At 43.0% G+C, this 13,910-nt stretch overlaps 1 protein-coding gene across 4 annotated transcripts in view; it reads right to left on the bottom strand.

The window, feature by feature from the left end:
- Window positions 1-13,910, bottom strand: part of lamb1a (laminin, beta 1a) — a 31,115-nt gene that overhangs the window by 7,275 nt on the left and 9,930 nt on the right. For all 4 annotated transcript variants that reach the window (XM_034587106.1, XM_034587108.1, XM_034587107.1 and 1 more), the window contains 21 exons: window positions 13,085-13,158; window positions 11,346-11,534; window positions 11,196-11,259; window positions 10,863-11,065; window positions 10,521-10,641; window positions 9,950-10,138; window positions 9,457-9,633; window positions 9,158-9,270; window positions 8,626-8,705; window positions 8,063-8,198; window positions 7,290-7,448; window positions 6,838-6,965; window positions 6,496-6,616; window positions 5,767-5,968; window positions 4,685-4,828; window positions 4,136-4,367; window positions 3,868-4,031; window positions 2,973-3,197; window positions 2,277-2,491; window positions 1,796-1,892; window positions 12-381 (listed from right to left, as the gene is read on the bottom strand). In XM_034587106.1, coding sequence (XP_034442997.1) covers window positions 12-381; window positions 1,796-1,892; window positions 2,277-2,491; window positions 2,973-3,197; window positions 3,868-4,031; window positions 4,136-4,367; window positions 4,685-4,828; window positions 5,767-5,968; window positions 6,496-6,616; window positions 6,838-6,965; window positions 7,290-7,448; window positions 8,063-8,198; window positions 8,626-8,705; window positions 9,158-9,270; window positions 9,457-9,633; window positions 9,950-10,138; window positions 10,521-10,641; window positions 10,863-11,065; window positions 11,196-11,259; window positions 11,346-11,534; window positions 13,085-13,158 — 3,403 coding nt within the window. The remainder of the gene's footprint in view (window positions 1-11; window positions 382-1,795; window positions 1,893-2,276; window positions 2,492-2,972; window positions 3,198-3,867; window positions 4,032-4,135; window positions 4,368-4,684; window positions 4,829-5,766; window positions 5,969-6,495; window positions 6,617-6,837; window positions 6,966-7,289; window positions 7,449-8,062; window positions 8,199-8,625; window positions 8,706-9,157; window positions 9,271-9,456; window positions 9,634-9,949; window positions 10,139-10,520; window positions 10,642-10,862; window positions 11,066-11,195; window positions 11,260-11,345; window positions 11,535-13,084; window positions 13,159-13,910) is intronic.

The following is a 13,910-nucleotide window of genomic DNA, read 5'->3' as shown; positions in this document are numbered from 1 at the left end:
TATGATCTCACCTGGCCTGTTGGAGCAGGTGCTGGATCTCAGTGAGCGGTTGTGAAGCTGGGTTCTGGTTCAGGAGGACCCAGATGTCCGCGGCGCTCCTCTCGATGTTGTCGATGGACTTCCTGTACGGTCCGCTCACTCCACTGGCTTTGAGGGCATTGACCTTGTTAACAAGGCGGTGCGTCTGATTGGTCACCTGACCGATGACATTGTCCCATTCAGCAAAGCAACGGTGGCAGCGGAGGCAGTCGGGGAAAATTCCTGAGAATCCACGTGCGCACGTGTCACAACGTGGTCCAGACACGCCCTCCACACAGACGCAGTGACCACTGACTTTGTTACACTGATGTTCAGAGACGCCACGAGGGTCGCAGTCACAGCCTGGGAACGAGAATCTAGATCAATAACTTTACAACTAACACACACACACACACACACACACACACACACACACACACACACACACACACACACACACACACACACACACACACACACACACACACACACACACACACACACACACACACACACACACACACACACACACACACACACACACAGAAAACATTTTACAGGAAAAGTCTGAGACAAACAGTGCCACTTCCTGTTTAACAAAAAACATCTGGTGTGTGTTCGTCTGTGTGTGCGTGTGTGTGTAACATCTGGTTTGTATTAAAAACAGTTCAAACTTCTTTCAGCCAAAGAAAAGAAGAACTAACCAGACAAAAACACAAGACTGTCCTGGACTCTGATCTGTCCTGGACTCTGATCTGTCCTGGACTCTGATCTGATCTGGACTCTGATCTGTCCTGGACTCTGATCTGATCTGGACACTGATCTGATCTGGACTCTGACCTGGACTCTGATCTGATCTGGACACTGATCTGATCTGGACTCTGATCTGATCTGGACACTGATCTGATCTGGACACTGATCTGATCTGGACTCTGACCTGGACTCTGATCTGATCTGGACACTGATCTGATCTGGACTCTGATCTGATCTGGACTCTGATCTGTCCTGGACTCTGATCTGTCCTGGACTCTGATCTGATCTGGACACTGATCTGATCTGGACTCTGACCTGGACTCTGTGCTCTGACCTGGATTCTGATCTGCACTCTGATCTGGACTCTGATCTGGACTCTGATCTGGACTCTGAGCTCTGATCTGATCTGGACTCTGATCTGCACTCTGATCTGGACTCTGATCTCTGATCTGGACCCTGATCTGATCTGGACTCTGGGCTCTGACCTGGACTCTGATCTGGCCTCTGGGCTCTGACCTGGATTCTGATCTGGACTCTGATCTGGACTCTGGGCTCTGACCTGGATTCTGATCTGGACTCTGATCTGATCTTGACTCTGTGCTCTGACCTGGACTCTGATCTGGACACTGATCTGGACACTGATCTGATCTGGACTCTGATCTGATCTAGACTCTGACCTGACCTGGACTCTGACCTGACCTGGACTCTGATCTGGACTCTGTGCTCTGACCTGGACTCTGATCTGATCTGGACTCTGGGCTCTGACCTGGACTCTGATCTGGACTCTGGGCTCTGACCTGGATTCTGATCTGGACTCTGACCTGGACTCTGATCTGATCTTGACTCTGTGCTCTGACCTGGACTCTGATCTGGACTCTGATCTGGACTCTGATCTGACCTGGACTCTGACCTGACCTGGACTCTGATCCGGTTCCAAGTTTTTCCTCCGCAGTAAAAAACGTGTCTCAGTATTAAACCTGTTTATGACCTTTGACCTCTCCGTGTGTTGACACTGTGAACGTACCGTGACATTTGACCTCTGGATCTCCCCAGAACAGCTCTCGACACTCGCTGCAGGTTCTTCCTCCGAAGCCGGGGCGACAGGAACACTGACCACTGATCTGAGAACCGAACAACGTTAAACACTGAAGTCTCAACGTGTTATTTGGTCCTGAATTTAAACATCATTGAGAGAAACATCTATAATCACATGAAGTTTTACATATCTGCATTTTTTATAAAGAAAAATGAATTAATGACATCAAGAAATAAATAATCAATGACTGACAATGTGACTTAAACACATGTTTATAGAAGATGATCTGGAGAGAGAGATTTCTGATGTGTAGTCAAACACAAACACACACTGAAGTGTATCACAAGCGTCTGTTTTATCTTTAATCTGTTCATTGATTTTGTGAGGCTGCGGATAGTTCAAAGGATAATTCCAACTTCTTATTGTTATTATAATGGGATAAATAAAAACGTGTGTTTCTGCGCCTCACCTCGTTGCAGGACGTCCCATACGAGTGTTTGGGTTCACAGTCGCAGAGCTGACAGCCGCGGCCGCTCGCCATGTTCCAGGTGTCCGGGGCACAGCGGTCGCAGTGTTGACCAATCACGTTCAAGAGACAGTGACACTGACCGCTGCTGCTGTCACAGTGACAGTCACCGGACGCACAGCTGGAGGTGTCGCTGCCGAGCTTGTTACAAACACACTCTGGAAAAACAAGTATCAGGACTGAGATTCAATTCAAGCCTTCACGAGTTTCATTCAAGATTTAAATCAGAGTTACAATCTAAATGTCTCAATATTTCAATCCAAGTTTCAATCAAGAATTTCTCAGATTTAGAATCAGGGATTCAATCAAGATTTCATGGAGACTTAAGAGGTTCAGTTAACACTTGAAACAAAGTTTCAGTCCAGATCACATGAAGATTTCATTCTAGTTTATTGCAGAGTTCAGTCAAATTTTATAAAAAGATTTTAGTCAAAGTTTGACTGAAGATTTATCAAGATCCTGTTTCAATTTGAATATGGTAATTCAGATTATGGTAAATCCTAAAATCCACAATTTAACATTTCAATAAGATTTCTCAATTATCCAGGTTTGATTTAATCAAAGATGTATTTTAATCATTGGTCCCTCAGATCAAAGAGGATGGTTGTTATGGTAACCCAGTAAACCCAGTGTACTCACTTCTGCAGTCCTGCAGCAGCGCGTTGCCGTAGTAACCCAGTTTGCAGCTCTGGCAGGCGGCGCCCTCGCTGTGGTACAGGCAGCGCAGACACTCGCCGGTTTGAGCATTGCAAGACTCTGGGTCCAACATGTCGATGTTGTTGTTGCACTGACACGGTTGACACTGACCCCCCACCTCACCAGGGTTTCCATAGTAACCAGGTGAGCACTCATCGCAGCGAGCACCTGAGGAGGAAGAGTAAAAGTCATGTGAAAGTAAAATATCTGTTTTCATCAGTGACGTCTTTCACCTTCAGATGTGTTTGTATAAAAAGGTTCATAAGTTAAAATCCAGACACACTGAAGCAAATGATTCAGAAACAGGCTTAAAAATAAAAACAGTTTTCAACTATTTCCATTTCTTAAACTGACCTCCTGAGCTACGGTTCAGAGAGAAGGATACAGGGATTTATTTTGGAATGTAATATTCATATTGTTTTAAACGTTTGTTTTACATCGCCGTAGGTCCACCGAGGAATCTCCGACATGCTCGGAGGGGGGGTTATTTCCTCTTCCTATTTATAACAGGGACTTTGTTTTTAACCTGTTTTATATACAGTCGATAAGTAAATGGACTGTATTTATATAAATAAATATAACTTCCTGTCTCAGCTGAATATTTTCTCTCCTTAAGTTTAAAGTTGAAACAGAAGAATGTTTTTGACTCAAATGTTCTGAGCTCAGCTGTAAAAAAAGTGATATCACATTCCTGCTGTGTTATCATCAAACTAAACCTCAGAGCATCTGCTCTTGTTTCATTTTTCCTCAGAAAACTTCAGGCTCAACTTAAACTAACTTTCATGTCCTTTATTTATTCTGCTTCTGGTTCAAACCGGTTCTGCAAATATAATTTTACCTCTGTATCCAGTGTTGCAGACACAGATCGCCTGCTGTGAGTCGTCACTTCGGTAACAGCTTCCTGCAAACTGCCGCCGGCTGCTGGGGCCATCGGGACACATGCAGGGACGACAGTGGTCACCTGACCCCAACATGGGGTCACCATAGAAACCGTCTAGACACCTTTGGACATGAGAGGAAGTGAGGAGGACCACAAAGAAATCTGCTTCAATGCATGTCAACATTTTCTGTTTTTATTCAGTGTGTGTTAAATTGTTCACACGTACCTGTCACAGCTGTGTCCAGTGCTGTGGTCCCTGCAGCTGATGCAGTATCCAGTGTTGGGGTCGCACTCGTCAGCGTGGCCATTGCATGGGCAGGTTCGACAGGTAGGAAACCCCCAGTGACCCGGCAGACAGCGATCACACTGTCGACCATACGCACCGGCAACACAGACACACTGTCCGCTGAGCTGATCACAAAATGGATTTTGTGAACCTTGAGGGTCACATGCACATTCTGCAGAAATAATAAAACAAAAAATTCATTAGATGCTGCAGAAAAATCTCAGAACTTTTATTGAAACAAATCGGGCTAAAATTTATGAAAAAAAAAAAAGACATCTGAAAAATGAATAAAATGATGCTACTAAACTTTGTTTAAATTGTTGTGAAACATGATCAAATATTTTACATTATAGGATACATATGAATATATATTTACTATACTTTTGACATGAAGTAAATATACATCTACAGTACGTTCTATGAGGAGTATATGTATCTTTAATATATTTCTTCATATGTACATATCAGTATGGATGGGGTCAGTCTTACCTCTGCAGCCGTTGGGTCCGAACTGGAATGTGGCCGGAGCACATGTGTCACAGTTTCTTCCGACCACATGGGGGCGACACTGACATTGACCCCCACTGGGAACACACACGGTGCTGAGTGAGCCCTGAAGGTCACACTGGCATTCTGGGAAAACGATTCCAACACAGGGCATGTTCAAAACCAACATCAACAATGGAAGAAATAACCTTGACACAGACAGATTAATGAGCTGGGACATTTTAAGAACATCTGAGGAATGTAAAGAGGAAGAAACCAGTCGAGTCTCGTAGACATGAAGCTGACGAGTGATCGAAGAAGAAGAAGAAGAAGAAGAAGAAGATGTGAGGCATCAAAATCACTGAATCACTGTTGTTTCAAGGAATTGATGAGAGAAAATGAACAGAAGAGAGAAAGTCATGTTTTCTCTTTGATCTGTGATCATGTTTTGTATGAATTTATCTCTTATGATATTTTGATCAGATTAATCAAACCTGTGATCACAGACAAACACAAAACCTGTAAAATAATGTAGAAATGCTTTTACCACATTTCAGTCAATACAAGCAAATCAATACAACCATTGGAGAACAGTGTGTAACATTTGACTGGATTTAAATAACTGGATATACAGTGAGTACAACACGCAGATCCCAGAATGCATCAGGCAATGGAATTTAAAAACATCTGCTGCTTTGAACAAACTTGTGGCAGTTGACCACGGGAGCCCACACACAGCCAGAGACAAAGGTGACGCTTTTCAGCATCTTTTATTCTTAACTCTAACTCAAAACATTCAACTTATCTTTGCCAGCAGTTTCTGCTGGCGCCCAGTCTCTCGTGAAGTTTCTCACCACACGTGTCAGTTCTGAGTGACTCTCTTGTGTCTCTGTGTGTCGGTGTCACAGCTCTGGCAGCTCCGCGGCTGCCTTTTGAATCCAGGGAGAGGGGATTGGTCTCAGCTGTGCCAATCCCTTCTCCCTGGTTCACCTCGAGGTGCTCACTGAGCCACCTCCACAAAACTTTATTCAGACAGTGTGAGATTATTAAGGCGGAGTCGTCCGATTTAAGGTAGACTGGCATACCTTTAGCTCCCTGGTGCAACATGGCGGAGATGCTGAAGATGAAGTTTCTGCAGATATCTGTCATTGGTGTCTTGACAACGCTCTGGCTATTCTCTAAACAACGATAACGCTGGAAAATATCCCAACCGCTGTTGCCACTGGAGTCTCCTCCCTCTGAGGCTGTGAAGATCTCCAGGTTTTTACAGTGCGGCATCAACACGATCTGAGGGTGAAGAAAACCACAAAGTTTGTATTCAAACCTCTGTGATTGTTCATATGAAAGTCACTGAGGACACATGACTGTGCACTAACAGATGTAATCTAAACTGCATATTCTAAATTCCTAAACGAATATATACTGATTTATGCTATATTATATATATTATATTCTGAGCTCTGTTCTTGGGAGTAAACTCTCACAGTAATGGAGTTAATTTACACTGATGCTAACAACTCTTGTCCCATCAGGAAATTAGATGTCTCTCATTTTGCTGTGAAAAGCTGAATTCAGACATAACTGGAATTAGGTCAGGACACCAGTTAGATCAAGAATACCGTGAGTGTATTTTCAGCCAAGAATCTGGGAGTCACGTCTGATCCATTAATCATTATATTAAATACATTATCAAGAAAGACAGTTTTGTCTATGTAACAATATACATTTACTAAATTTGGTCTTTTCAAGAAACATTAAATTAAAGGATTATTTTTTTTGTCGTTAAGAAGGAAGAAGTTTTGCAGTTGGCTCACCGAGTCGATGAGTGTGTACGGAGACTGGACGTCACTGAGCGCTGAGTACAGAGGCAGACTGAGGCGAACGGTGTAGTTCAGATGAGATTCAAAACAAACTGGTCTGGGAAGAACCACATACCTGAGGACACAGAGTAAACCCGCTGTAAGTTTATATAAGATCAGGTTCAGGAAAGATAACGATTTCAGTTCCTCTCTCATGCTTCAAGTCAGCGTTGATCTTTTTGATATTCAATCAGGAGAAAATACTGGAACACAAATTAAATAAAGATAGTGAACATATGTTCACAGCAGGTAATTTACAAATTACTTTGTTCCTGGGACTTTAGTTTTGACTGTTACCGTGAGCCAGGATGAAGTGACATCATCTGGTTGTCATCATCAGGTACAGTATTAATACAGCGGCTGTCTGCTGTGATTGGCCCAGGCCTCATCACTGTCATCAGAACCTCCTCCCATTGGTCGGGCAGCTGCAGAACCAACAAACACATCAGACGTTAAACCCTCAGCCCACCTTTTGTATTTAGTGTTTATTTTTGTATTTCTCTCTTCACATAACTTTTTAATCATCATTTTATTTACTTTTCTTATTTATTTACTTTCTCATTTATTTACTTCTCTTTATTCACATCACTTTCATTTAACTACCGATCTACACTCAATAACCCATAATGCACCATGTTTCCCAAACACCATTAAAAGACAAGGTTTGCCATCTCATTCGCTCTGCAGAACAAAAAACAAACCAGGAATTCTACGAGGACCTTCACAATAAAACACCTTGCCGACCTTACCTGCGGTTCATAGCGGATGATGATGTCATACTCCATGGAGTGAGGGATGTTCTCCACTGAAAACTCCAGGAAGGCCCCCTCTGGGACATTGACCAGGCCAATACCTGTCCAGGTGGGACTGCGGTCCTGAGGGTGGGGCCTCTGCACCACCATCACTCCCTACAGAGAAAAGATGAAAGCATGAAATGAACTTTGACCATCTCACATGTTGTGTTTCAGTGTGTTATATTAAATAGAAAACAAGGGAACCTTTTTAAATCAGGAAAAGGAAAATACTTTTTAGTCATAAAATAGATACACAAACATTTATGATTAAGGAACTTCATGTGAAATCCATGTGTTGACTTTTTGGAGTTCAGAAAAATCTATAAAATAAAAAGGGAATGTACTAGAGGTGAAAATCAGACTCCTAAGACATCAGAGAGATAAGATCTGTTTGATTTGTAGTCGAACCGACGGAATAGAAAACAGTGTCAATGGCATAATTATGAAGAATACATCGTGAAATTGGATAATGCATAGTGGAAATATAGCAGATGGCAGCAAAGGAATTATTTTTAACAGTTCTGAGATAAAGCATTTTCTGGACAAAGATCTTCCGCAAAAAAGCAGCAGGACTTTAAGATGGAGAGTTCTGACATTAAAGTTAGGTTTGGTAATCCTGGAAAGGCATGAGCAAGTTAAAAAGTGCTTCATCAAAGTTTACCAACTCTACTGTTGTGAGAAAAAACTTTTAGCTGATCAAAAGGTCCAAAGATTAAAAAGTGACTCACAGGTCCAAGATTGGCATCCTCGGCCTCATAGGTGTAGTGATCCAGAGCGATGAAGTAAAATCCAGACTCGACCTGATCGCAGCGACGACCAAACATGTGATCTTTGCAGATGCACTGACCAGTCCCTTGATCACACCTTCAAGAACACAGGAAGTAGAAAATGTAGATTTAAACTTCTGAGATTTTGAAACACAGATTGTTATTGTTACTGTTTCTGAGCATAAACTCCTGCCAGGAGACGTTTATGTGCCTTATTTCAATGTTCAATGTGCATTTCAGGAACCAGCAGATTGATTTCAGGTCATTTCTATTGCCACATCAATACGATCATTACAATAGTCACCACATCACCACCATCACCATAAACCACCACATCACCATCATATCACTACCATCGCCACCACCGCATCACTACTGTCACCACCACATCACTACCATCACCACCACATCACTATCATTACCACCATCAGCACCACATCACATCCACTACTATCAGTCAATAATGGTGGATGTGATGCTCACAATCATTCTCACCATAAGTAGTTATTTGAACACAAACTCACTGGTTGTTGATGGCTCCTCCGAGGTCACAGTCACATGGTCTGCAGCCGTCCATATCATTACTGAGGCCCCAGTGCTCCGACTGACACACACACACACACACACACACACACACACACACACACACACACACACACACACACACACACACACACACACACACACACACACACACACACACACACGATAGATGTGTCATCAAGTGAGTCTTTGAGCTCCCACTTTGTTTCCATCATAAAAGCCAGATTTACAGCTGTGAGAGGAAGTCATTCAGACTTTCATCTCCCCACACACACACACACATTTAGGGGATTAGCAGATTTAGGTTTTACCGTCTCTCCTCAGTTCAAGGTTCTGTGATAAACTGATTTATTCAACATTTAACCTCCTGTGTGTAATTAATTAATGAAATATTAATTTAATATGAATATTACAACATATTAAACACACAAGAATATTGAGTAAAACTTAAAGATTCTCATCTGATCGCACTCACTGACTTTAAAATCATGTTTTATTAAACTGTTTTCTCACCACACACTGGTCACAGTCTCGGCCAATCACCAGACGTTTACAGAAACAACTTCCTGTTTCACTGTCACAGGGATTTCCTCCTGGAAGTGTTCCTACAGGGCTACAGGTACATGCTGCAAAAAGAAGTACAAACCGTCAAAATAAGCACCAATACTACTGATAAATCACAGTGATGATACACACTAATAATAATAATAATAATAATAACACAACATTGTGTGTGTGTGTGTGTGTGTTTTTCTGAATCTGTGTGCGTGTGTTTTGTGAGGCTGTGTCCAGGTGTTGTCAACACTTCATACCTGAACATCCGTCAGGTGTGTCACTCAGTCCGTAATGCGCCTGTTTGCAGCGCTCGCAGCGTTCTCCCTCCACATTGACTTTACAGCGACACTGACCGGCGATAAGACCGGTTCTAACATCGGTCATCTGGTCACATGATCCTCCATTCAACGAACCCAGAGGGTCACAGCTACAGGCTACAGAGACACACACGGGACAAATAGGGTTGTGTTAATGTTTAATTTAGAATCGAATTCGGACATACTCTCAGTTTTTTATTTTCGTGAAAAGAAGATTTCTGTATTTGCAAAATTGATCATCAAAAAAAAACGGTTTGAATTCTATATAATAATGAAGGATAATGAAGGGTTACAGATTTACAACACAACCCATCACACTAATCACATATCAGATGGTCAGGGCCTCAGAGTCAGAAGTCAAGGGTTAAGGACTCAGAGGTCAGAGATCAGGAGTAAGGGACTCAAGGCAAGAGGTCAGAGGTTTCGGACTCACGCTGGCAGATGTTGGGGTCCCTCACATCTCTCTCTGGATGTTGGTAGTAGAACGGTTTACACTGCTCACAGTTGTGTCCAGCTGTGTTGTGCTGACAGTCGTCACAGACGCCCCCGCTGACATTTCCCGAAGCCACGAACACGGCCATGTCGAAGTGGCATGAGTCAGAGTGCTGGTTACAGTTACACTCTACATACACCACAGAAGAAGAAGAAGAAGAAGAAGAAGAAGAAGAGATTGAGTCAGATTGATGCTGAGATGTCGTGATCACTGAAAAACCAAAAAGTTACAAGCAGCTGTTTCGGACTGAAGGCGTTGACAAATAAATCTACATTTAAATCTTCATTGTATTTCTTGACTGTTTCAGGGGCGAACAAGTTGTTTATGGACAAGTACCATTTGACAAACAATGTTTGAACTAGTCAACCAAATCAGTAGAGACCAGCAGAGACCAGTAGAAACCAGTAGACTAGAACAGATCAGTAGAGACCAGCAGAAACCAGATACCAGCAAAAACCAACAAAGACTTTTAGAAACTATTAGAGACCAGTAGAGACCAGTAAAGACTCACTCTTGCAGGCGTTTGTATTACGGCCCTCTGCTGGTCTCCAGGGAAGATCGTGGTAGAAATCCTGACACAGTTCACAGTTCAGACCTTTAGTGTTGTGGTTACACCTGCAGTGACCATGAACCTGCAGACAGGAAATGACACAGACAATGAAAAACAGGAGATTATTATCATATAATCACTAACATCTGGTTCGCCTTTCATTCATGTGTCGTTAGCATCTCATTAAATGACTTGTTAAATGTCTGATTACCATCCTGCGGTTAAACAACTAAAAATCTCCAGCCTGTTGATCCTGCCTTGAGACAAACCCTGAACCCGGACTATGAACTCTACAGGACTCACCATGTCTTCCCGGGTCTGTCCATCACTGTGGATGGGGGCACACTCAGAGGCGTGTCCATAGCAGAAGCAGTTTCCTCGGACAACCATGTCATAGATGGCGTAGTAATACTTCTCTTTGATCTCCATACGAGAGTCGAGTAAATTGTCTCCAAGTGTGTGCAGTTTGGTGAACTTCACTCGCAGGTTAGTGATCTTTAACATGTCTGAAAATAATCATCAGTAACTGGTCAATAAGTCATCAATAAGATCAATAACTGATTCATAACAGATGGATATCTGATCAATAAACCTGGCAGTTGTTGATCACTTATTATCTGGTGACAGGAAACTTACTCTGGATTTTAGGGCTGTAAGGGTCGTTGATCCTGAACGCCGGATCCAGAACTCTGAAAATAACCTAAAAAAAGAATTAGAACAAATAATTATCAATATTGACATTAATACTGATAGCACTGCGTTAAGCGTAATAGAGTACTGAGCTACCTCTCCCTCAGTGGATGGCTCAATGTCGGAGTAACGTGAGTCACACATGACATCATCAACCTTCTGCATTGGACCCCGGAAGATGGCGGTAAAAGATGTTTCGCAGTCGTATGCGAAGTAACGATAAACCTGCCACGTCTTCCCAAAGTCCGATGATCGCTCAATCACCATGGCAGCAGGACGAAACGTCTACGGACAAAAAAAAAAAAAACTGAACATTTACATAAATGTAATTTAATAAGTAATAAAATGTATTGTTTATGCTTCATTCATGACATCCACATACTTTATTTTTAATACATGCATCTGAGCTGCAGCCAGTTTGCAGCTAGTTAGAATAGCCTTGCAGCTCATACTGTAAAAATGAGGTGTTGACATGGTGATAAACAGATGACATATTCCTACCACAGCTACGCAGATGACACCCAACTAACTCTTTCCCTAATCTGAAACACAGGTAGCAGCACGAATCTCTGTCTGTCTGACTGACATCTCTCAGTGGATGTCCGCACACCACCTGAAAATGAACCTTGATGAGACTGAACTACTTTTACTTCAATGGAAAGGCTCCTCCCACCCATGACCTGACTATTACCTCTGACAACTCCGTGTTAGCCCCCCCCCCAGACTGCTAGGAACCTGGGTGTGACACTTGACAGTCAACTCTCCCTCACTGCCAACATCACTGCAACATCACGTTCCTGCAGTTTCATGCTGCAGGAGAATACGTCCCCTTCTTACTCAGAGGGCGGCGCAAGTTCTGGTGCAGGTTCTGGTCCAGGTTCTGGTCATCTCACACCTACACTACTGCCCCCCCCTCCTGGCAGGTCTACCTGCTGCTGCCATCTGACCTCTGCAGCTCATCCAGAAACCAGCAGCTCCACTGGTCTTTAACCTGAGTTCACTCACACCACTCCGCTCCTTCACTGGTTACCAGTGGCTGCATCCACTTCAAAACACTAGTACTTGGTACCGTGCTGTGAACGGATCGGGTCCAGTCTAAATCCAGGACATGGTCAAACCTTACAGCCCAGCCCGTCCACTCCGATCTGCATCGGCCAATCAGCTGCTCCCTCACTGCGAGGGACAGCTGTCACTCAACAACATCACGACTGTTTCCTGTCCTGGCTCCTAAACGGTGGAACCAGCTCCACATGGACATGAGGACAGGAAGTCCTCACATCCAGACTGAAGACACTTCTCTTCAGACTAAAGCTTGTTTAAGAAAATGATGTCATCATCAACTTTGGTGTTTATCAATCAATCAATCAAATTTTATTTGTAGAGCCCATATTCACAAATCACAATTTGTCTCATAGGGCTTTTAACAGGGTGTGACATCCTCTGCCCTTAACCCTTTATATATATATATATATATTTTTTTTTTTAAAGTTTAGTTGCACTTACATGTTGCACATTGTAGATTGGCTTTTACACAATTTACATAATTCTTGCTATTCTGGGTTTGTTCCCTCATGGTTGATGCACTTATTGTAAATCACTTTGGATAAAAGCATCAGCTCAATGAAATGTAAAATTCATTCACACAAACATGTTGGGGGATGACGTCTGATTAATGAACATAACAATCAATGATTAATCAGATAAATAAATCAGAAACAGCTCGTATGACAGGATTTTACTCTAAAAGTTGACCAACACATTCTTTAAAATCTCTTTTATATTGAAACTATCTCAGTGCAGTTACCCAGAATCCCCTGCTGTGTGTAGAAACTAACCTTGAAGGTCATGATGAGGTGAGTGAAGTGAAACTCTGCCTCCAGATCCAGCTGAATGGTGACGTTCTCCTGACCTGCGACAGAACCACAAAACGTTACTGATGATCGGAACCGACTCAAATACAACGGGCTCATGTGTTCAGCCGTTGCTCCTTTATTGCCCACTAGATGTCACTGTGATCAAAGACTGAAGTAAAACCTCCAAATGTCTGAGACGCAGTTACTTTAAAGAAACCGAAAAAGTGAAATGTCAGATCGAACTGGATATGATGAATGAATGAAGGTCAGTGATTGGCTGTAGCTTCCCCTTGTCCTCCAAAGGAGAAACAAATTGATGGTGTGAAGGTGATTCTACATGTTCATGTTCATTTCTCAGCGCAAGCAGCAGCTGAAAAAAATGAATAACTTATAACTACAAGATGATCTGATTTCTGATTTCACCACTTCCTTGTTTTATGAACAAAGCTCGATAATTTAAATGAGTCGTCCAACCTCCAGGAGGCACCAGCCTCACAGTTTAAGAACCAACAAATCTCCCCCTGAGCTCCTGTATAAAGTCTAAATCCAGGAGCAGTGTGAACACAGCAGAGGATCCTCCACTGATTCACTGAGTGAGTGGGGGGGGGGGGGGGGGGGGGGGGGGGGGGGGGGGGGGGGGGGGGGGGGGGGGGAGGAGCTTCTAACACGGGACACAAATGTCTCTGGTGAAGAAGTGCTGACACACATGAAGAAGACACAGACGAAGATGTGAAGAGAGTTTGTGGTGATCAGAGCTGAAGGTGTCAGGTGATGTAAACATGATCACATGACCTCTGCAGCAGAGGTA

The sequence above is a fragment of the Hippoglossus hippoglossus genome, chromosome 6 (genome assembly GCF_009819705.1).
Source record: "Hippoglossus hippoglossus isolate fHipHip1 chromosome 6, fHipHip1.pri, whole genome shotgun sequence".
Lineage (NCBI taxonomy): Eukaryota > Metazoa > Chordata > Actinopteri > Pleuronectiformes > Pleuronectidae > Hippoglossus > Hippoglossus hippoglossus.
This window is presented reverse-complemented; position numbering and strand designations above follow the sequence as displayed.